The sequence below is a fragment of the Conger conger genome, chromosome 6 (assembly GCF_963514075.1).
Source record: "Conger conger chromosome 6, fConCon1.1, whole genome shotgun sequence".
In the NCBI taxonomy this organism is placed as follows: domain Eukaryota; kingdom Metazoa; phylum Chordata; class Actinopteri; order Anguilliformes; family Congridae; genus Conger; species Conger conger.
Genome location: NC_083765.1, coordinates 36,624,037 through 36,646,479, shown reverse-complemented (window position 1 = coordinate 36,646,479; position 22,443 = coordinate 36,624,037). Strand labels below are relative to the sequence as shown.

At 46.1% G+C, this 22,443-nt stretch overlaps 1 protein-coding gene across 3 annotated transcripts in view; it reads right to left on the bottom strand.

Moving 5' to 3' along the window:
• Positions 1-22,443, bottom strand: part of cdh13 (cadherin 13, H-cadherin (heart)) — a 487,792-nt gene that overhangs the window by 287,233 nt on the left and 178,116 nt on the right. For all 3 annotated transcript variants that reach the window (XM_061246305.1, XM_061246306.1, XM_061246304.1), the window contains exon 4: positions 6,888-6,998. In XM_061246305.1, coding sequence (XP_061102289.1) covers positions 6,888-6,998 — 111 coding nt within the window. The remainder of the gene's footprint in view (positions 1-6,887; positions 6,999-22,443) is intronic.

The window sequence follows — 22,443 nt, the reverse complement described above, 5'->3', positions numbered from 1 at the left end:
TTAATCAGAAGAATAAGCCAATGTTGTTTTCCCGTCTGTGTGTTTGTTTGCTGGAGAAATTTGGAGGTGGTTCTGCTTCATCAGCACTTTCTCCCCCTCCCCCCACACCCCACACCCCACCTGTCCAGTTCTGCCTTCCCACTGCTTTCAAAACTCGTTCAAAAAATTCACACTTTAAAGAGGTGCTGCACGACACCAAACAGCCTGTTCTACTTTCTCTGCTACCGCTACTGATGGTATTAATTCCCCTCATAAGCGGCCTCTATACTTTACCCATCTGCGTTATGTTTCATCTTTCAATTTTTTTTATCTCTGTACCCCTGTTTGAGTGCCTGTAGGCCCCTGTCATATCAGGGAATAAACAGGTAGTCTTTACGGGATACACACTTATAGATGAAGGAACACAGACACAGATACACAGACACACACACACAAACGGTGGAAACTAGGCCTATAATAACTCAGAGGATACAGGTTCTGCATCCCAGGGGGGCTGTAGCCATTGTACCATTTAGTAAGACACTGATACACTCTGGTAAATATCCAGTGGATCTTATGCAAAAAAGTACACTTTCGCCAGAGTTCTGGATACGGCTGCAGCTAACAGCTTTAATGGAATGAAAAGGCGTGCAGTCTTGTCTGGGTGCTCCGAAACTGTGAAGGCCCTGACTAAAGCATGCTACAATGATGCTACAGGCTCACAGTATGAAGCTATGCCTTCGGAATGAAGCCATGCATTTTTGGAATTTTTTGCTTTCAATATTCAATATTCTAAGCCAGTATTCCAGAACTCCACTGCTCTCGATTACTAGCAGTGATTGTGACATCAGGATTAGAATGTTCCGTTAAGAATATTGTAATCGTACTAGTGACCTCACAGGTTAAGGCTACATATTGAAAATATGGAGGAAAACGTGGAAGTAGTGGTAAACGGCAGTGAAAATGGAAGGTGGAACAGTGTCCTCTCTCCCTGTCGAGGCGACGAGGACCCCAGGGAGGCAGGTGATATCACGGCCGTTTCACAGCCCTGCTGGACGGCTAATGGGATTAGGCCAGGAGCAGATAGCTGTGCACATTACACCAGGGATACAACAGAGAGAGATAACTCCAGCAAGAGCCGTGCCCACAGACTCACTGAGGACCACACGCGCCACCCCGCTGAAAGTATGCGTGTGCGTGTGTGTGCAAGCACTTCTGGTCTGTGTCCAAGTGTATAAGTGTGCCTGTGTGTGTAGCTGTGTGTGCAAATGTGAGCACGTATGAATGCGTGTGTGTTTTTGTGTGTGTATGAGTGGAAGAACTGTGTGTGTGTGTGTTTGTGTTCTCAGTACGCTCGGACACATAAATATGTGTGTATGTGTGTGTGCCCATGTGTGCAAGCGCTTGTATTGGGGTGTGTGTTCCGCTATGCCTGGGCATATGCATGCGTGTATGTGTGACTATACACGTGTGTGTGTGTGTGTGTGTGTGTATGCACACGCATGCCTGGTTGCCGGCTGACTCAGTGGGAGATGTGACTCTCCTCTCTCAGCCGGGTCAGCCTCTCCGTCACAGTGGTGAAAACCATGGAAACCAGGAAACCGGGACTGCAGAAGCTCCGGAACCTTCCTCCGAGAGCAATACTGAGGCAATTTCATATCTGCCTTTTTTATGCGGCTCATCCTCGGAGGGGGGAATGAAATGATGAAAATAGAGCGGATGCCGCACTCTCGTCCTGACCTGCGTGAGGGTGGCAAGTTTATCCGTGTGGAAAATCCATTCCGCCCGCTTTTCGATGTAAAGCGGCCGTCAAAGAAAATAACATGCTTTATCCCGTGTCTCCGTGCAAGGCTTATCACCAACGGAGGGGGGGGGGGGGGGGGGGGGGGGGAAAGGGGGGAGGAGGGGGGGGTTAAAGTGAGTGAAAACTTTTAAGTGTGCAGCTTCTAGGGCTTTAGCCGCTAAGCTAAATGAACTAGGCCAGTTCCTCTGCTGGGTCCTAATCTAGTGTGTGCTTTCAGAGCGAGCCAGTGCACAGTCAGCTGCCAGTCCCTGTGCAGGCCTGGCCTTACAGAACATCCCCCTTACTGCGCCAGGGAGAGTGAGCGAAAAGCTGACTGTAGTGATGGGTCATGGTGTGTGTGTGTGTGTGTGTGTGTGTGAGTGTGTGTGTCTGCGTGTACTTGTGCAGGGGCATGTCTGTGTGTGCGTGTCTGTGTGCCTGCATGTGTGTGTGTGAGTGTGTGTGTGTGTGTGTGTGTGTGTGTGTGTGAGTGTGTGTATGTGTGTGTGTGTGTGTGAGTGTGTGTATGTGTGTGTGAGTGTGTGTGTGTGTCTGCATGTAAGAGAAAGAGACAGAAAGGGTGTAGCATCCTGCATAGTGCACTCACTCTGCCTGAACAGATCTGTGGTACCCAGAACTGTTCACAGTGAACCACACAGATACATGTACATTTCCTCCAGATCTTTTGAAAACATGTTTAAAGATATAATTTAATTTGCACAAAATACAGCCTGTCCAAACTGACATGAAGACCCAATGATGATATCCCGATATCTGAAACAGAAGCTGCAGCCTTATACCTCTTACAAAGGATAACATCCAACGGAAGTAATGCCTATGATTGTCTAAGTCATTTGAATGTCGTGGCAAACCACCTGCCAATCAGCAGTTCCGCCCTCTTCCCGTTTTTCTCTCCAATAATGATGTAGCACTGAAGGGAAAAATTGAGAAAACTCTGGATGTTGTCAATCTAAAGTTTAAACCTGTACTAAAAAGTGCAGCCAGGAAAGTTTCTGCCGACGCTAATAAGTATGTGCCATGTGTCTGAAGGTGAGACAGTGATTATCTAGACAGCTCGACCTTAACATAAGAGCAGGGAGAAGAGGAGAAGAGAGATGACACGCGGGAGACTGCCGAGCCAGTCACACAATGTCTGCGCTTCATCCCGACTGCAGCCGGATCTGAGAGGAGGAGGGAAAATAGAACGCCTCGGCTTTCAGTTCCTTAAATGGAACCCCAAAGAGAGAAAGGGAAATACTCCAGAGCGTCGCTTCCCCCTTCCACGGGTTTGTCACGAGACGACACGTCGCCTGCTCTGTCGCGTCGTGATATGATCGACTCGGCCCCGTGTCGTGCTGTGTCACAGGTACGTTATAAACCTGCGCGACCATCCGCCCGGGAAAGATAGACTGGAACAGCCCGTTATCGGAGTTACGAGTCGGATTGGTCGGGTATCATTTCCGAGTTGCCGGCTAGGAGGAAACTGACATCAATTAGACTGACTGAAATGTTGGAATACACAAACAACAGTTAACTCCTAAAGTTATTTTTTAATGATTTGAATTTTCCCAACGAACAGTGTATGTAAAGTAGCTGTGAAGGTTACCGTGCTCAGAAACTAGCAACAGCTTCTTGCCGGTTGTTGCTACGAGGTAGAAGGTCGGTGGTTCGATCCCCGGTGTAGCCACCATAAGATCTGCACAGCTGTTGGGCCCTTGAGGAAGGCCCTTAACCCTGCATTGCTCCTGGGGGGGGGGGGGGGTTGTCTTAGTCGCTTAGTCTAATCAATTGTAAGTCACTTCGGATAAAAGCGTCAGCTAAATAACTGTGGTGTAGCGGCTGGAAAGCTCCGAGCTCGTAACTCCGAGCTCCCAATTCGGAGCTACTGAACGAGCCTCCGTGTTCAGCAACACAGCATCACAGCATCACACCTCTTAACCTGCGTGGTCTCATTAGCCCAAATAGGCCGATCAGACGAGGAGTGTAAACTGCCGGCACTCCCAGGAAAACCACTGTAGAACACAGGGGCGCAGTAAAGAATCGCCGGCCATGACGAAATGAAGATAATTCAGATAAAATATTCAGCAGCATTGAAGTGAGCTGTCCGGCGTACAGTTACCCATTACACATAGATGGTGGTCTGTGATGTTTTATTATAGAGGCCTCGTTTCTCAGCCCTCTCTTCTGAGTCACTGTTCTTCAGCGCGGAGTAAACATCCTCCGCTGCATTCATATGCAATACATGAGGGTGCTTGACTGCAGGCTGGTAGAGGGCTATGGATCCGGCTATGCTGTGAATCTCCAGTGGTAGATGTATGGCTCTTGAGAGGCACTTACATGCTAATACATATTCATACGCTCAGTGAAATGTGTCAGCCACTGTCTGAGACCCTGCTCAGATCGCACATTATCTCTGTGAAGCTGGTCTCCAGGCGCGGAAGGGCCTACTGAAACTAGGCTCAGGAGGTGGGGGTGCAGCCTTTGAAAGTGGGATTAGGGGTGGAGACAGACTCTTTGAAAATGAGCTCAAGGGTGGACATGGATCTTTTATTAACTTCCCCGTGGAGTAGGCATTAACCCTACGGAAGTGTTTTAGGGGTGGAGAGGGATGCTTTCATCCTGGGATTAAGGGTGGAACCTTCTGAAACTGCATTTTGGGGGGTGGGGAAACGAACCCTTCAAAACAGGGGATTTCAACCCACTTAAGGCCAATCCATACCAAGAACTATAACTGTAACGATAACGGAAATATGTCGTTTTAACTGAAATGGATGGGGGAGCACTATAACAACAATGACAGTGACGGATGATATCCTTGGGATCACTTTCAGAATGATTTTTTCCAGCTGCATGAACGGTAAAATACTGACAGGCAATAAAAATACAGTACATCCCAATTTCAAATTTTTAAATGGCAGATGATGTAGCGAGAGAACGTTTACAGAATGTTTTTGTTCATCAGTGTGGATGCTCATTTTGTTATGGTTGTGGTTATTGTTATAGTTCATGGTGAGGACGGGTCTTAACTTAACTTAACGAAACAGGGGCTGGGGCAGAGACAAACCCCCTGAAACAGGGACTGGGGCAGAGACAAACCCCCTGAAACAGGGACTGGGGCAGAGACAAACCCCCTGAAACAGGGACTGGGGCAGAGACAAACCCCCTGAAACAGGGAATGGGGCAGAGACAAACCCCCTGAAACAGGGACTGGGGCAGAGACAAACACCCCTGAAACAGGGACTGGGGCAGAGACAAACCCCCTGAAACAGGGACTGGGGCAGAGACAAACCCCCTGAAACAGGGACTGGGGCAGAGACAAACCCCCTGAAACAGGGACTGGGGCAGAGACAAACCCCCTGAAACAGGGACTGGGGAAGAGACAAACCCCCTGAAACAGGGACTGGGGCAGAGACAAACCCCCTGAAACAGGGAATGGGGCAGAGACAAACCCCCTGAAACAGGGACTGGGGCAGAGACAAACACCCCTGAAACAGGGACTGGGGCAGAGACAAACCCCCTGAAACAGGGAATGGGGCAGAGACAAACCCCCTGAAACAGGGAATGGGGCAGAGACAAACCCCCTGAAACAGGGACTGGGGCAGAGACAAACCCCCTGAAACAGGGAATGGGGCAGAGACAAACCCCCTGAAACAGGGACTGGGGCAGAGACAAACCCCCTGAAACAGGGACTGGGGCAGAGACAAACCCCCTGAAACAGGGAATGGGGCAGAGACAAACCCCCTGAAACAGGGACTGGGGCAGAGACAAACACCCCTGAAACAGGGACTGGGGCAGAGACAAACCCCCTGAAACAGGGACTGGGGCAGAGACAAACCCCCTGAAACAGGGACTGGGGCAGAGACAAACCCCCTGAAACAGGGACTGGGGCAGAGACAAACCCCCTGAAGCAGGGACTGGGGCAGAGACAAACCCTCTGAAACAGGGACTGGAGCAGAGACAAACCCCCTGAAACAGGGACTGGGGCAGAGACAAACCCCCTGAAACAGGGACTGGGGCAGAGACAAACCCCCTGAAACAGGGAATGGGGCAGAGACAAACCCCCTGAAACAGGGACTGGGGCAGAGACAAACACCCCTGAAACAGGGACTGGGGCAGAGACAAACCCCCTGAAACAGGGACTGGGGCAGAGACAAACCCTCTGAAGCCTGGCCAGACAGGATGTAGATCAGGGAGCGTTTGCTCGTGTCTGCAGCCACCGGCGATATGGATCATAAGCGGGCCAGGAGGAGGAGAGCGCTGAGACTCTCCCTCCGTTTTCAAGCTCCGGAGATCCAAAAACAGGCAGCAGCCAGATCAGCCGCAAAAGGCATGATGGGAAATGTGTTTTTGCAAGAGTCAAGAACAAACAGAACATCGTGGGAATGTGGGTTTATTTATCAGAACAAACTAATTCTGCTTTTTGGCCAGATAACTTCTCTCCCTTGGCAGAGCAAACATTTCATTTCTCTATCTATTGTTTAGAAGTATCGGTGAATGTCAGGTACAGCAGTGTACACAGCAGGGCTCTCAAACTTCGTTCTTGGAGGGGTGCGGTGTCTGCTGACTTTTGTGGTTGCCTGTCAATCATGGGCATGTCAGGCCTTGGAAACCGTGTGTGTGGACTCGAGCCAAGCAACACCGTGTCTCCTCCAGGACCGGAGTTCTCCATCCCTTGTGTATGTGCGTAGACACATACACACCTGTCTCTATGACTACACCCAGCTGACACCGCAACTAATGTACTCCCCAATAAAAAAAAAAGTGTACTTCTAACCAGGTGATTCTGCAGACAGACAGAACGATAGACAGACAGACAGACAGACAGACAGACATGTGGGAGCTACCATAAATTTGCCTTTACATGCTTTTGTCACTAGTTTGTGGGGCAACAGATGCAAGGACACACACATACACACACAGGCACACACAGACACACATACACACAAATGCACATGCAGTTTGCACGCACATGCCCACCGTATGCACACACACACACACACATTCACAGATAATGATATCAGGGTTGTTTCCAGTAGGTCAGGCTCTAGTGTCACACAGGAGAGCAGGGATGAGCAGGAGGTTCTACCTGGGGAAAGAGTGAGTTGGGATATGTGGGGACACTTACCTTGCCGATGGATTTTGGGAACGGGGCCCTCTGGTTTTCAGGTACATACATCGGGGGGACCAGCAGGGACCTCTTAGTCCTGTTGAGTGCCTGTCCCAGTCCCAAAATCTCCTGCAGGAACACAGGCACAGAGGATGAGAAACAGATGAGAAACATATATGTACACACACACACACACACACACACACACATGTGCAGACGCACATACACACATGCACACACACACACACACTCATATACACACATAAACACACACTGACTTCCTATCTCTATCTCTCGTACTCTCTCACACACATGCACACACACACTCAGACACACACAAACACACACCAACTCTCTCTATAACTCTCTCACACACACACACATGTCCATGCACACACACATGCACACACACACTGTTTTGCGGGGTCTCCAGTCAGCTCTCAGAGTCAAATCGTACCAGACTAGTCTTGTGGGGACGCTGCATCTACCTGATTGGAGATAGCACCATGAGGACACCTGAGCCAAACTAGCCAGGATATCCCTCTGCTGATAACTACGCCACCCACAGACCCACACACCACAGCAACTCTGAGAGAGCCACATCATCTCTCACTGCAGCAATTACACACAGTCAGCAATCAGTACCTACACACAGAGATTCCTCATGTAAAATCAATAACAGCCTTATATCACTTCTAATAGTGTTTATATGAGTCCAATCGGAATAAAACACACCCTAATAGAGTTAGAAGTACTACCCGTGTGCTTCTGTCAGTTTAATAGTTATTTTATATCTGACTTATCCAGTACGTATACTTCTCTCTAATGTATTACATTTTCTCACTATTGGACTAAATGCTGTTAGAGTTGAATTAACACTGAATATTTTATTGAGCGAAACGCAAATAATTTCAATAAAATAATGAGACATTCTTCCAAATGTTTTCATTCTTTTCTATCCAATTTTCTAATATCTACTGTTTGCTTCATAATCCTGAATTTGCTCAATTAAGAAATGAATTACTTTATCTAACTTTTTTGATATTGATATTGATATAGTTCAAAAGCTTGGGGTCAACTTTTTCTGCTTTTTCTGACTAAAAGCTGTAAATTATACTGATACAGTATGGAACACATTTGTTGGCTAAATGGCTTTAAGTCATCAAAAGTCCAAGGTATCGAATGAGCCTCAAACCATCATGCTGCTGCCAGATATGCAGTAGATACAATAATTATTTCTCCTGACAAATTTTCCTGTTGAACTCAATGGAGTCTCTACTGCATCTGACAGCAACACAGTGGTTTGAGGCTCATTTGATAGGCCATTTAGCCGACACGTGTTCCATACCGTATCAGCATAATTTACCACTTTTACTCAGTGCACTTATCCAGCTAACTCAGTGTTCCTGCTTTGTGAAATACCCCCCTGGTCTTTCAAAGGGCTACGTAGCTATCTGTCTGGTGCTAAATAGCTTCAGAGCAACAGTACAGTCTTTGACTGACCTTAACTTCACTTTCTATCCATCACTCTAGCCTGAAATACTGAACCAAAATGCCCTCTGTGCCTTCAGTTGAGAAAACAATTATGCAGGCTACACTGCCAGCATTGAAAGCCAGCTTCCTGCTATTATTTCATGTTTATTTTTGGAGAACAGCCAAGGTTCCATTAAATCTGACCTGGCATGTTTACTTATCCTGGCAGCGAAGGATGTCTCCGTCAGGGTGTTTATATTTATGTAGCCATGGCGATGATGTACCGACTAGAGTTGGGGGTCAGTTCCATTTCGAATTAATCAGTTTGGGAAATGAACCGAAATTCAATCCATGGGCTTAAAACTCCTTGTGGAACATTAGACGTATTCTTCATAATTTCTGAATAGAATTTCAATTCATTTCCCTAAACTGTCTGAATTGAAATGAAATTGACCCCCCAACCCCGCCACTTTACATTCTCCGCTAATAAAGCAAGCTTGAAAAAGCCCGTAAAAGTGTTTGAGAAGAATAGAAACGCCGCCGCCGCTAAGTGAGGAGAAATATGGTTATCTGCACGAGACAGGCCTCTGATGTTTTTATTCAGAAACTTTTAAAAGCCTGACAGCCCTTCATCACACTGTCAATGTTTAAGGGCTGCTCTGGACGGTAATTTGTAATTATGCGCTGCCCGTCTGGAATCAGTCCCGCCCGGACGCGGGCGGGAGTCCGGAGAGCGCGATGCCTGGCCGCTCTGCGCTCCTCCTCTGTCTCCGTGTCCGTCCCGCAGGGCCGATTAGCCGGGGCCGGTGTAACTGATCGCGGCGGTGTGTGCCTTGTCTCCGGTGGAGATTAGAGATAAAAGAGGAGGCGGGGGGGCAGGAGCGGGGCTCTGGGGGCTGATGCGTCTGGGTCCCCCCCAGACGAGTGTGGGTGGAGGGAGGGCGAGCGGAGGTCTGAGGCTGGCGGTAATGAGGTCGCCGGGCGAAAAGGCTTCTGCCCGCGGAGGTGCGGGACATTAAGAGAAGGGCCCGGCCCTGCCGCTCGACGTTCCCCCACCTGTCTGTCTCTGCCGCAGACCATAATTTGTCTGGAAAGGGGCCCCGTGAAAGCTCCGCTGCCTCTGTTCTAGTTTTATTTATTTTTCCGGTTGCTTACCGTTTTCGGGTTCCCGCAAACCTCAGGGATGAGAGAAGAAACCTGGCCATGTCTGAATCAGCCTCGTATTTACTCAGTCACGAAATAACAAGATATGACATACTGTAACATAACATTACAACACATAAGAATACATAACAATGCATGAAACAAACATAACATTCATTCATTCATTCATTCATTAACCCACTTATCCTGAACAGGGTTGCAGGGGGGCTGGAGCCTATCCAAGCATACATTGGATGAAAGGCAGGAATACACACCATTCACTCACACACTCATACCTATGGGCAATTTAGACTCTCCAATCAGCCTAACCTGCATGTCTTTGGACTGTGGGAGGAAACCGGAGTACCCGGAGGAAACCCACGCAAACACGGGGAGAACATGCAAACTCCGCACAGGACCTCCTTGCTGTGAGGTGGCAGTACTACCCACTGCACCATCCGTGCCCCCCAAACATAACATAACATCAACAATAATTTTCCTATCCCTTCCTAACCTTATGTATCAACGTGAAAACTGGAGAGTATTTCACCGTATGAAACCCCTCAAATGTCTGCCACCACCTCAAAGTATGTGTTGTCTACAGTATGCATACTGTGTACTGTTTAGTGCATATCTTTAATATGCAATTCTGCAGTCTACGCCTCACTTTAAAGCAATTTTAAAAACACTACATTTAGAGTCAAAGTTAGCCTACTTAACTTCCTCATGCAGTGCACTGAACTTTCACACTGGATAGTAGGCCAGGAAGGTGACACGGACACAGCCCCTGCCTCTAACTGTCACACCGGTAGAGACGAGACAGGACACCTGCTATGCCTCCGTAGAGGAAGTGAGATGGCCTCTCCTTAACGAGAGAAGAGAGGGACGTCAACAGGCAGGGGGGGGGGATAAAGTAAATAAGGATGATCTGCAATCTCTAATATGCGCTGCGCATAATTGCTTTTGAAACACTATCTGCTTCTTCTGCGAGTAGAGCGTCTTTTTTTTCATCTTTATAAGCTTTCACATTCCCATATATTCTCGAGTGTGTTTACTCACTGTTTGGGCTCCGCTGCTCAGAGAAGTGAAACATATTTACCGCCATTACTCTACGCCACATAAAAAACCATCATCTATATGGCCCAGGTAACTCCATTACACTCAGACGCACTGCCACCTTCTCCCAGGGGATATGCAAATGTGATTGAGCCCGCTGAAATCGTAAAGTGAGCCGAGGATTGCGCGCCGCTCTGTTTACGAGCGTGCGCGTTTGACAGTGTGAAGGCGTGCTTCTGAGTGTGTGTGTGTGTGTGTATGTTCACGTGCTCAGATGTGATTCTATCACAGTCACAGTATTCTATTCTATCACAGTCACAGTGTTGTTGTGTGGATGTTTGCGTGTGTGTGTGTGTGTGTGTGTGTGTGTCAGTGTACGTGCACCTGTGAGCGTATGTGAGCGTGTGTGCGTGCCTGTGAGGATGTGAGCGTGTGTGTGTGCATACGTGCGTGTGTGTGTGCACGCGTGTAAGAGACAGCCGTGTCTCTTGTTTAATTTCTCTGTTCCTCCTCTGGTATCCTCATTGTGTTGCAGGCTGTGTGTGCGCCTGATGTAATTAGAGCCCTCCTGGGTGTTTAGGTGCTGCTGCAGATTGAGTTTGTCATTCACAGGGGCGGTGAGAGGCTCTCAGATTGAATACACTACTCCTTCTGCAGTTGAGGGTGACCAGTTGCATGGCCAGCACTGATAAAACTTTTCCCTGGAGTGTGTGTCAAGGGCAATTATTCAGCCCGAGAAATTACCCCTGGAAGAGGGGGACAGACAGACAAGAGTACACACACATGCGCATGCATGCACAAACACACACACAGGCACCCATACACACATGTATACACACCCATACACACACTCCACTGTATCACATAGCATTAAAAAACAACAGAGCACTGCTATTTCAGGAATCAGGAGAGGAGTGCCACTACAAAATAAGCACCTGACCCTTGTATTAAAGAGTGGTATGCATGGTTTATACAGAGGCTCTCATTAGACACTGACATAGTTATGGTTCGAGTGCAAGCTTTTTAATGCAAATGAAATATCATACACTCACTGTAGCTAGTCAGCACCAGACAGAGCTTTACTGACGACTGACAAGGACTCGTAACTGAAACATTCTGAGGTAAGCCAGCGTAAGCACTGTACGAAGAGAATTGCCATCTTGTTTAAATTCATGTTTGCCAAATTGATCAAAATAAAAAATTATAACCATAACAGTTACATATATTAAGTGAGCTTGTGAAGTTGTGAAAGTGTTATTATCACTACCTTGAAGTCAAGTCAGGAAAAATGTGAGAAAGTTATCAAAGTGGCAGGATTAGCTTGTTTAATATTCATTTCTGATTTGATATTAGCTGTAATTAGCTAGCACTGAAGAACAGTTTTTAATTTTATTCATATTCTTCTTGACACTGAAGCCATTATTTCCTGTTATTAGACACGCATTCTACAATTTTAGAAATGCAGGGTCCCCAGGCTTATGAGCCATCAGTCCAGAGGAAACACTGCACACACACATACCCACTCACACAAACACAAACCTATGCACAAGCACAAACACACACATACCCACTCACAGAAACACAAACCTATGCACACGCACAAACACACACATACCCATTCACACAAACACAAACCTATGCACAAATGCAAACACACTCATACCCACTCACACAAACACAAACCTATGCACAAATGCAAACACACACATACCCATTCACACAAACACAAACCTATGCACAAATGCAAACACACACATACCAATTCGCACAAACACAAACCTATGCACACATGAGAACGCACACATACCCATTCACACAAACACAAACCTATGCACACATGCGAACGCACTCATATCCACTCACACAAACACAAACCCATGCATAAATGAAAACACACACATACCCATTCACACAAACCTATGCACAAATGCAAACACACACATGCGCACAAGCACTCTCACAGTCTCAAACATGCAGACATACACACATAATCACAGCCTCACACACAGAGAAACCCACAGACAGATGCACAAACATACACATATGTGGGTGCTTCCAGATGCAAAAGCACAAACACACACACAGTAAGTAAGGCTGAAAATAGCATTTGCAGCAGCAGTAGTGATATGATTCGGCAGTATATACCGTATGAGTGGAAGGCACTGCTTGTCTGGTGGTGAGGAGGACTGGCTGAGCATCTCATCGCCTCTACATGATCATAACGAAGAAGAAACAAGCCTCCTGTGTCAGGAAACTGACAGTTAACGGCGCAAAACAGGGCTGCTTTGATGACTGCGGCCCATTAACATGTGTCTGCCTGCTCACGCCTCACGGAGGATAGCTAACGCTCTCCGGGGTCCGAGCAAAACACAGCCGAAAAAGCAAAGCGGAAAACCTGACATCAATCTGCCTCCTCCCCGCCGAATGCAAAATCCCCCCCGTGAGAGATGAGAAATAGAATAGAGTTTTTCCACAATGCAGCCCGCCGTCGACGAAGCGTTTGCCGCGCTTAAGGATCGCCAGGCGAGTGACACTGAGGTTTGGTGCCGTGCCGGACGGCTCCGGGACCTGGCAGCCTTCCAGACGCTCGCTATGAGTGCGGGGTCCCATGACGGTGCTGCACGCACACACACACACACACACACACACACGCACGCACGCACGAACGTACGCTGCAGTGTCCCTGGAGTTTAAGTGTGCATGGTGTGTTCAGCCATCCGCAGCGCTGGTAATACTGACTCACTGGCATGTTGATATTCTCCATCTGACTGCACTCGCTTTGCACACACACACACACACACACACACACACACACACACAAACACACACGCACACTTACATATACACACACTCATACATCTGCAGGGACCTGGAGCAGTAGCTACCCATAATCCAGCTCACACTTCCCTAGCTTTGCCTGTGTTCTGTTGGCCGAAGTCAGGCCTATTAGTTCATACTCAACAAGAAGATGAACGGAATCCATCAGTCAATAATAAAGTAAGTTACGCTAAAAGTGTTATTGATGATAACGACATAGCAATAAGCAAATATTCAGAGAAACAATGTTATTACAACAAGCTTATAACAACTGTAATAGTGCTGTTATAAACTAACGGTAGTTATTATCCTTCTGCCCTGTCCTCAACAAGGGCCAGCTATGCAAACCAGCATACTGAAGGAAAACTTAAATTTTATGTCAATTTAATGATAGTTGTAGGAGCCATTTTCCATTTAAATTAGTTGAATGCGTGCTACAGGAGCACAGAGAACTTGGTTTCTATTTAGGATCTTTTATTTTGAAAAGAACTCTTATTTTTGTTATTATGAGAAGGCCTTGAGCTTTAAGATGGCCGACACTCACTTTTGATTTTAGAACACTGAGAACAAAGGAGTTAGGAAGACGTAAGAGCACACAGTTCTTTACGGCTGTTGAAGACCTTTGGACCCTTTTGAATACTTAAATATCACATTTTCATTATTTGGATCTATTGATTTAACTACTTTCTACTAACCATTTGTTTGAATCATTGGAATCTATTGGAGTTTCCTTTGTTTGCTCTCATCCACCTGCCAACTCACCTGCCTTGCCTGTCTGCCCTGCTTCCCTCTCTACCCCCAACCATCGCATCTTCATCAATAAAGGTACAATTCAATCATTGTAAAGCCAGTCAAAGAAGCTCGACATTACGTCTAAACTTGTGGCTATTTTATGGACAAATTTGAAAATATGCCCTTACATAAGGTAAAGAACTATGCCATCGCTTCTGCTGTTTGAGAACCGAATGCTTTGAATTGTTTGGAAAGCATGGAATCTTTGTTTGACTGCATCTGAAGTGTGAAGCTTTTGGATATTTTGGAATTGAAGATGTTTTTTGATCTTTGAGCGTTGATTTTTGGAATAGATTCACTATTGGAGTGGCTCATTGTTTGAAACTGGATTTGGAGTGGCCTATAGTTTGAAACTGAATTAGAAGTGGCCTATTGTTTGATTCTGGATTTGAAGTTGACCATCATATTTTGGACACTGCTATTGGAGCGGATTTTGATTTTTTGTTCATGTTTATGAAGAGAATGAATGTGAAGACACAAATTTTGCCGCCGTGCTGAATTTTGAACTGCTGTTGATTAAGCTTTAAACATGGCTGATGAGAGTGTTAAAGAGCTTTGTGCAACACGCAGAGGAAAACTTGGCGTGTGTACACGTAAAATGAATGAATTAAAGGAATCATTAGAGAGAGAAATTGTTGAAGATATTGAAGCAAGCATTGAACAATTTCATCAGGCATTAAATGAATTCAAAGAATGTCATCAGTCTGTGCAAGAGCTGCTTGAGGGAGAAGAAAAAACAGCTGATAATGTGGACTGGTACCAACCAAGAATGCAAACCTTTGAAACATTTTATGTTACTGACGTAGGAGCATGGAGAGCCAATCAATTCATGCAAGCACAAGCTGCACAAGCTGCAGTGTCTCATCTTGACAGCATATCTAATTCTGGTAAAGCAGAGCAATCACAGACTGTTGTAAGCCGTGTCTCCAGATCATCATCAGTGTCTTCGGCACGGCTAAAGGCTGAAGCTGAGAAGGCAGCCCTACTGCAACGTACAGCTGCTCTGCAGAAAAAGCATGCTTTGGAAAGGGAAAGAATTGAGGTGCAAAATGCAATAGAAAGAGTCGAACTTGAAACAGAGCTGGCTGCAGCTCAGGCCAAAGTGCAAGTGTTAGAGTGCATTGATGTTGAGATCTCTGTAGTTCCCAAAACACCGCTGCAAAGAGTTCTGACACAAGATGCAAGGCCAAAGAGGCCTCTACAGCCTGCTCACTCAATCCCATTGAATCCGGCCAACCATAATGCTGCAGGCTCTTCCAGACCACCCATGCCTTCAAGCTCCATTAATAACAACCTGGGTGCGATCGCTGATCTCATTGTGCAGCAACAAAAGTTGACTTCTCTTCCTACTAGAAATGTGACTGTGTTCAACGGTGAACCGCTTAATTTCAAGCCATTCATGCTGGCATTTCAACACTGCATAGAAAATAATACTAACAGTAGCCAAGACCGGCTGTATTATCTCGAACAGTACACGTCCGGGCAGCCTAAGGAGATGGTCAGAAGTTGCCTTCATATGGATGCAGACAGAGGGTATGCAGAGGCAAAAAGGCTACTGGAACATCATTTTGGAGATGAATTTAAAATCACTAATGCGTACTTGGATAAAGCGTTGAATTGGAGCAACATTCCAACAGACAATGGAGAAGCTTTGCAAAGCTATGCTCTTTTCCTGCGTGGATGTTGCAATGTAATGCGTACCTTGTGGTACATGGATGAACTTAACCTTCCATCAAATTTGAGGCTTCTTATCTCTAAGGTGCCATACAAGCTAAGAGAAAAATGGAGAGAATGTGCTTTTGACATTAGGGAACGAACTGGAGCCAGGGCCACATTTGATGATCTTGTCCACTTCCTGGAAAGGCAGGCCAGGATTCTACAAGACCCTATCTTTGGCAATCTCCAAGATGCCACTGCAACCAAACGACCACCCAAAGCAACCATAAGCGTCACCAAGCCCATTCTAAGTCCTGAACAGAAGACCAGAGGGAGCAGTTTTGCAACGACAGTGGCAGCAGTGCCACACGACAATGCAGCGCGTTCTACTGCAGAGAGCACAGTGCAAGTGTCAAGGGTGTCCATCATGCCAAAACTCTGTCCTGTCTGTAATGATGAACATGATATTGCAGACTGCCAAGAGCTGGTGAGCAAGCCTCATAATGCAATAGTTGATCTTTTGAAGACTAAAGGTATCTGCTTTGGCTGTCTGGTTAAAGGGCACATGAGTCGAAATTGCAAAAACAGACAAACCTGTTCAGTGTGCACAAAACTCCATCCTACTATCTTGCACATACCACAGAACGACATTAAAAGCCAAAATGTTGATTCAGCCAAAGTTTCTGAAAAGATAATAAACAACGGGCTGGTTTCATTGAAGACCAAAGCACTTGACTGTAGTGATAAAGACTGCACTCTCGCAATTGTACCAGTCCAAGTCAAGCTAAGTAATTCAAATCATGTTGTCAAGACATACGCTTTCCTTGATCAGGGGAGTTCGGCAACATTTTGTACTGAACAGCTTAGAAGGAAGTTGAATGCCACAGGAAAGCATAAACAAATTCTTCTGCACACGATGGGGCAAAAGAAACCTATTAACAGCTTGGTGCTCAAGGGCCTCGAAGTGTGTAGTCTGGAAGGAAGTGAATTCATAGACTTACCTGAAGTTTACACTCAACAAGAAATCCCTGCTGGCAAAGAATACATACCCAGACAAGAAGACATCAGGAAATGGTCCTATCTTCAGGATGTGGAAATACCCAACATTGATGCTGAAATTGACCTTCTCATAGGGATGAATGCACCCAAACTGATGGAGCCGTGGAGAATTATCAATAGCCAGGGTAATGGGCCTTTTGCTATAAAGACACTGCTAGGTTGGGTGGTGAATGGTATTCTCCATAATGAGGATGCATGCATCAATCAGCAAGGCCAGAAGCATGTTCATTCACATCGAATATCTGTTGAAAAAATGAGTGAACTCTTAATTCAGCAATACAATCATGATTTCCCAGAGAAGGGCTTTGAGGAAAAGCAGCAAATGTCAGTTGAAGATTGCAGATACACGCAAATAATGGACAGCTCTGCAAAGATAGTTAATGGACACTACCAACTGCCCTTGCCATTCAAGAAGGACGACCCTACAATGCCAAACAACCGTCACCTGGCAGAGCAACGGACCTTGTCATTGAGGAGAAAGTTTCAGAGGAGCATTGACTTTCATAGGGAGTATACAGCCTTCATGGAAGTAGTCCTATCAAGTGGACATGCTGAACTTGTGCCACAAGAGCAGCTGGAAAATGGAAAGGTGTGGTACATACCTCGTCATGGCGTGTTTCATCCAAAGAAGGGGAGTTTGCGAGTGGTGTTTGATTGTTCCGCTGCTTATCAGGGAAAATCACCGAATACTGAACTCCTTCAAGGTCCCAATCTTACAAACACCTTAATTGGAGTTTTAGTCCGTTTACGTCTAGGCAAGATCGCCATCATGGCTGACGTGGAGAAGATGTTGCACCAAGTCAAAGTCCCACCTCACCATGTGAACTTCCTGCGCTTCCTTTGGTGGCCTGATGGAGATATCAGCCAGCCACTGAAGGAATATAGGATGGTCGTACATCTTTTTGGTGCAACGTCATCGTCCAGCTGTGCAAGTTATGCTTTGAAGAGGACAGCTGAGGATAACAAAGGGTGCTTCTCAGCTGAGGCAACTAGCACAATCATGAATAATTTCTATGTAGATGATCTGTTGAAAGCTGTTGATGCAGAGGGCTTTGCCATCAAGCTCTGCAAGGAATTGAAGTTACTCTGTGCAACTGGAGGCTTTAAGTTGACAAAATGGATTTATTGCTACTGGAAGTTGGATTTGGATATGGATTGACTTGGATTTTGATTCGGACAACCTTGCTGTTGTATATATGTATATAGGATTAGGGTAGATTTAATAAAAAAAAAAAAAAAAAAAAAAAAAAAAAATAAGAGTCATGTTAATAGTATATGGCTCCTTAGAAATTTCTCATTTTGATTGTTATAGCTTGCTTCCTGCAGTAGCTATAAGGGGCCGGCTATGTAGGAGCCATTTTCCATTTAAATTAGTTGAATGCGTGCTACAGGAGCACAGAGAACTTGGTTTCTATTTAGGATCTTTTATTTTGAAAAGAACTCTTATTTTTGTTATTATGAGAAGGCCTTGAGCTTTAAGATGGCCGACACTCACTTTTGATTTTAGAACACTGAGAACAAAGGAGTTAGGAAGACGTAAGAGCACACAGTTCTTTACGGCTGTTGAAGACCTTTGGACCCTTTTGAATACTTAAATATCACATTTTCATTATTTGGATCTATTGATTTAACTACTTTCTACTAACCATTTGTTTGAATCATTGGAATCTATTGGAGTTTCCTTTGTTTGCTCTCATCCACCTGCCAACTCACCTGCCTTGCCTGTCTGCCCTGCTTCCCTCTCTACCCCCAACCATCGCATCTTCATCAATAAAGGTACAATTCAATCATTGTAAAGCCAGTCAAAGAAGCTCGACATTACGTCTAAACTTGTGGCTATTTTATGGACAAATTTGAAAATATGCCCTTACAATAGTTTTTTATTTAATTTGAATCCAGTGTGGTGATTTGTTATTATAAAGGCATAATTATCAAGAGTGTTATTCATTTAACACTGCTGTTAAAGTAACAGCAACCCCTTGCGTATATATATAATATAGGATGTTGAGGAGCGCGTTATTAGCGCATGCTAGCGTTCCTCCCCGTGTGTCGCGGCCCTGGGATTCTGCAGTTTTGCGACACGTACGGTGACTCGCGGTGCGGCTCAGCCTGATTACAGCAATTACCCGTGAAGAGGAATTAGCGGGTCAGGCTGGGGAGAGCGGCATGCCGTGTCTGGAGTCTGCAGACAAAACAAAGCGCTGGGAGAGAGGGAGACGGAGGTGACGACTAGCCTATCTGTCCTGACAACTGCGCCCGGCACAGCAGGAGGGAGACAGTAAAAGAGGGAGAGGGAAAGAGAGAGAGAAAGAGAGAGAGAGAGGGAGAGAGATGGAGAGAGGGAGAGAGAAGGAGAGGGAGAGAGAGAGGAAGAGAGGGAGAAAGAGAGGGAGAGAGGGAGAGAGAGAGTGGGAGAGAGGGAGAGAGAGGGAAAGAGGGAGAGAGAGGGAGACAGAAAGAGGAGGACAAGACGAAAGACAACAAGCCCCTCGCTGTCCGAGGAGAAGACAAATAACATAACACAATCTAACATAAAAAACATGACATAACCTAACCTAACATAACAGGTCATTCAGCCAAGCAATGCTCACCTAAAAGCTAAATATTATCCAGCACCATATCAAACATGATCTTGAAACCCCCAGTGTTTCTGCTTAATAAAGGATTTAAAATGGAGCAGGGGCTGTGTCTGGCGCGACTCGCTCCTTGTTCGCGTGTCCGTCCTCGCCGTCTCTGGGGCCACCCGCCACGCCCGGTGAGGGCCTGTGTCTTTGAGCGGCAGGTAGAGGTGAAGCACGGTGATTGGTTTCCAAGACTCCCGTCCGCTCCGACATGGAGGGAACGAGTCGCGGTAGAGGAAGACCTTGTGCGAAGATGAGAAACAAACAAACTGACGCTCAAGCTCAGCTTCAGCTGGAGAGAATACACACTGGCCTTCTGCAAGCAGTTAGAATATAGCCAACGGTGCTTGACGTGGGCCTGGATGATTGGTGGTTCAAGCCCCGGTGTAGCCACGATAAGATCTGCCCAGCTGTTGGGCCCTCGAGCAAGAAATAACCCCGCATTGCTCCAGGAGTGATTGTCCCCTGCTTAGTTTAATCAACTGTAAGTCGTTTGTATAAAAGCATGAGCTAAATAAATGGCGTGACCTCAAATGCATCCACAAAACCAGCACTGCATTAAACAAAATGCTGTGCAAACAAACCACAAGAAATCCTGTCCCAGCATGCAAATCACCGTTTGAAAAAAAATGCGAAACAAAATCCTATGGTAGGAAGGATTTTAAAGGTTGATATAATTGTACGGTACAGGAAATGGCTTAATCCCATTTGAGTGTCAGGAATAATATACTGCTCTTACTGAATGAGAGGAAAGAGAAAAAAAATAGATAGACCTCTACCAGTCAAACTGCAGAAGGATCATTTGTCACTACCTCTTAACTAAGTTGACAAATGGAGAGACACAGAGGGATGGCACTTTAATATCGTAAAGCCGTGCTGATCAGCCTTGCCGTCGGTAACAGCAGGGATATTGATGAGTGCAGGGAGTCACCCGCCCCCCCCCCCCTCGTAATCCCTGCGTTGTACATTCCCGAGGGCACGGCAAGGGATGCTGGGATATGTGCATCAAACATGCCGCCCGGGTTGTTTTACCTATGCGGTGTTCCGGTGATGGATCGTACACATCAAACGGCCTATGTCATCCATCGCAAAGTTATTCATGGATCTTTCCTATGCGCTGCTCATAAATCAGTTATGGAGGCCTCAGCCTGCCTGCAGCTCCTGCCTGTCCATGTAATGTGCTGTTTCATCTCTGATTGGCCTGTAGTGTGTCAGGGTGATCTCTCTTTGGCCAGAAGTGAGTCACAGTGATCTCTCGTTGGCCAGAAGTGTGACAGGCATCTGTCACTGGCCAGAAGTGAGTCAGTGATCTCTCATTGGCCATTGGCCAGAAGTGTCACAGTAATCCCTGATTGGTCAGAAGTAAGTCACGGTGATCTCTCATTGGCCAGAAGTGTCACAGTGATCTCTCATTGGCCAGAAGTGAGTCAAAGGGAGAAACTTCTTGTTGCAGACAACTTTCTTTTCCGCTCTCCAAGGTGATGAACATGTGCATTTGTTCTTCTTGTTCTTTTGCACGGGCTTATTTAACAGATAATAATCTTTAAAAGACACTGTTTGAGCCGTAAGCTCCAGCAGCCTGCTGTGCTCTTGAGATGAAGCAGCGACAGTTGATTTTGTCGCTTCTTCGCTGCATATTTAAAAGAAAAATCGACATCATCACCTATTAAAGGTTTCCAGATTTCACAGAGAGAAGGGTGGGAGGAAGAGAGCGGAGAGGAAACAGCATAAATAAAAATAAACTGCTCCCTAAAATACCGCTGTGCGCACTCGCTGCAGAGCAGACCGCAAATTATAACTGTCACCAGCAAGAACATTGGGGAGACGTTGCCGAGACGTTCCCGAAAGTTTAGCCGCGCGCTCTTCCCTCGCTCCGCAGCCGACAAATCTATCTCCCGTCGCTCCCGGATCTGATAAGAGGCTTCCGGGCCCCGCTGTTACCGAACAACCGCAATCCCCACAATCCTTCAGGGAGAGGCAGCCTGGCACAGCCCCATTACGGAGACAGGGAACAGAGACTAAAAAAGGGGTGGGTGGAGGCGGAGAGGGGGGTGTCGGCGGGAGGCAGTGGCGTAGAAATATTAGGGCTAGAGCGGCTCTGCTCATTAGAAGCGGCGGGCGCGGGGATTGATGGGCCTGGAAGCGGAGTCTTTGTAGCGAGGCGTAATCACCCGCTGTGATTAACATGCAGGCTACGGCGGAGCTGCGCGCAGGTCGATCTGGGGCACTGCATGGGTTAAGGGCTGATTTGCATAAAACAGGCCCTCTGTTTTTCTCCCTTTGGCTGCCGGTAATTGCGAAGCGGCCTTGTGCCCCTGTTTCGCTAGCGGAGGAGGGCGTGCGTTCCTCTGATACCTGTGAGCGCGGGGATACTCACGCACTATCAGCCTCAGAGCACTGGAGAGGAGAGCCAGCCAGCATCTCAATGAGCCTGGTGAATAATAAGTCATAATACTACTACTACTACTACTACTACTACTACTAATAATAATAATAATAATAATAATAGTCATAATAATCATAATCATCATAATAATAATAACAATAATAATAATAATAATCATAATAGTAATCATAATAATCATAATAATAATAATCATAATCATAATAATAATACATTCAATTTATTATGCCTTTCATTTGAAATAAAATTTCAAGGCACTACAGGAAGAAAACAAGGTATAGCGATGGAAAACTTTTCAGCAGTATAATAAGGAACCTTGTTGACTTAGGCCCAATCTATGAATTATTTATTCTCTCACAATATAAAAATTGAGTGCCTCGAAAACTGCGAAAAAGGCCCTCTAATAGAATTGCAGAATTGCAGTGGGGTCGGCAGCCTGGGTTTTGTTCCAACCTTAAAATCTTCAACAGTTCCAAACTGTAGTTAACCGTAATCAACTGCATTCATCGATCAATTAAGTGCTGAGTAACAATACAGGACTTTCTGATGGCTT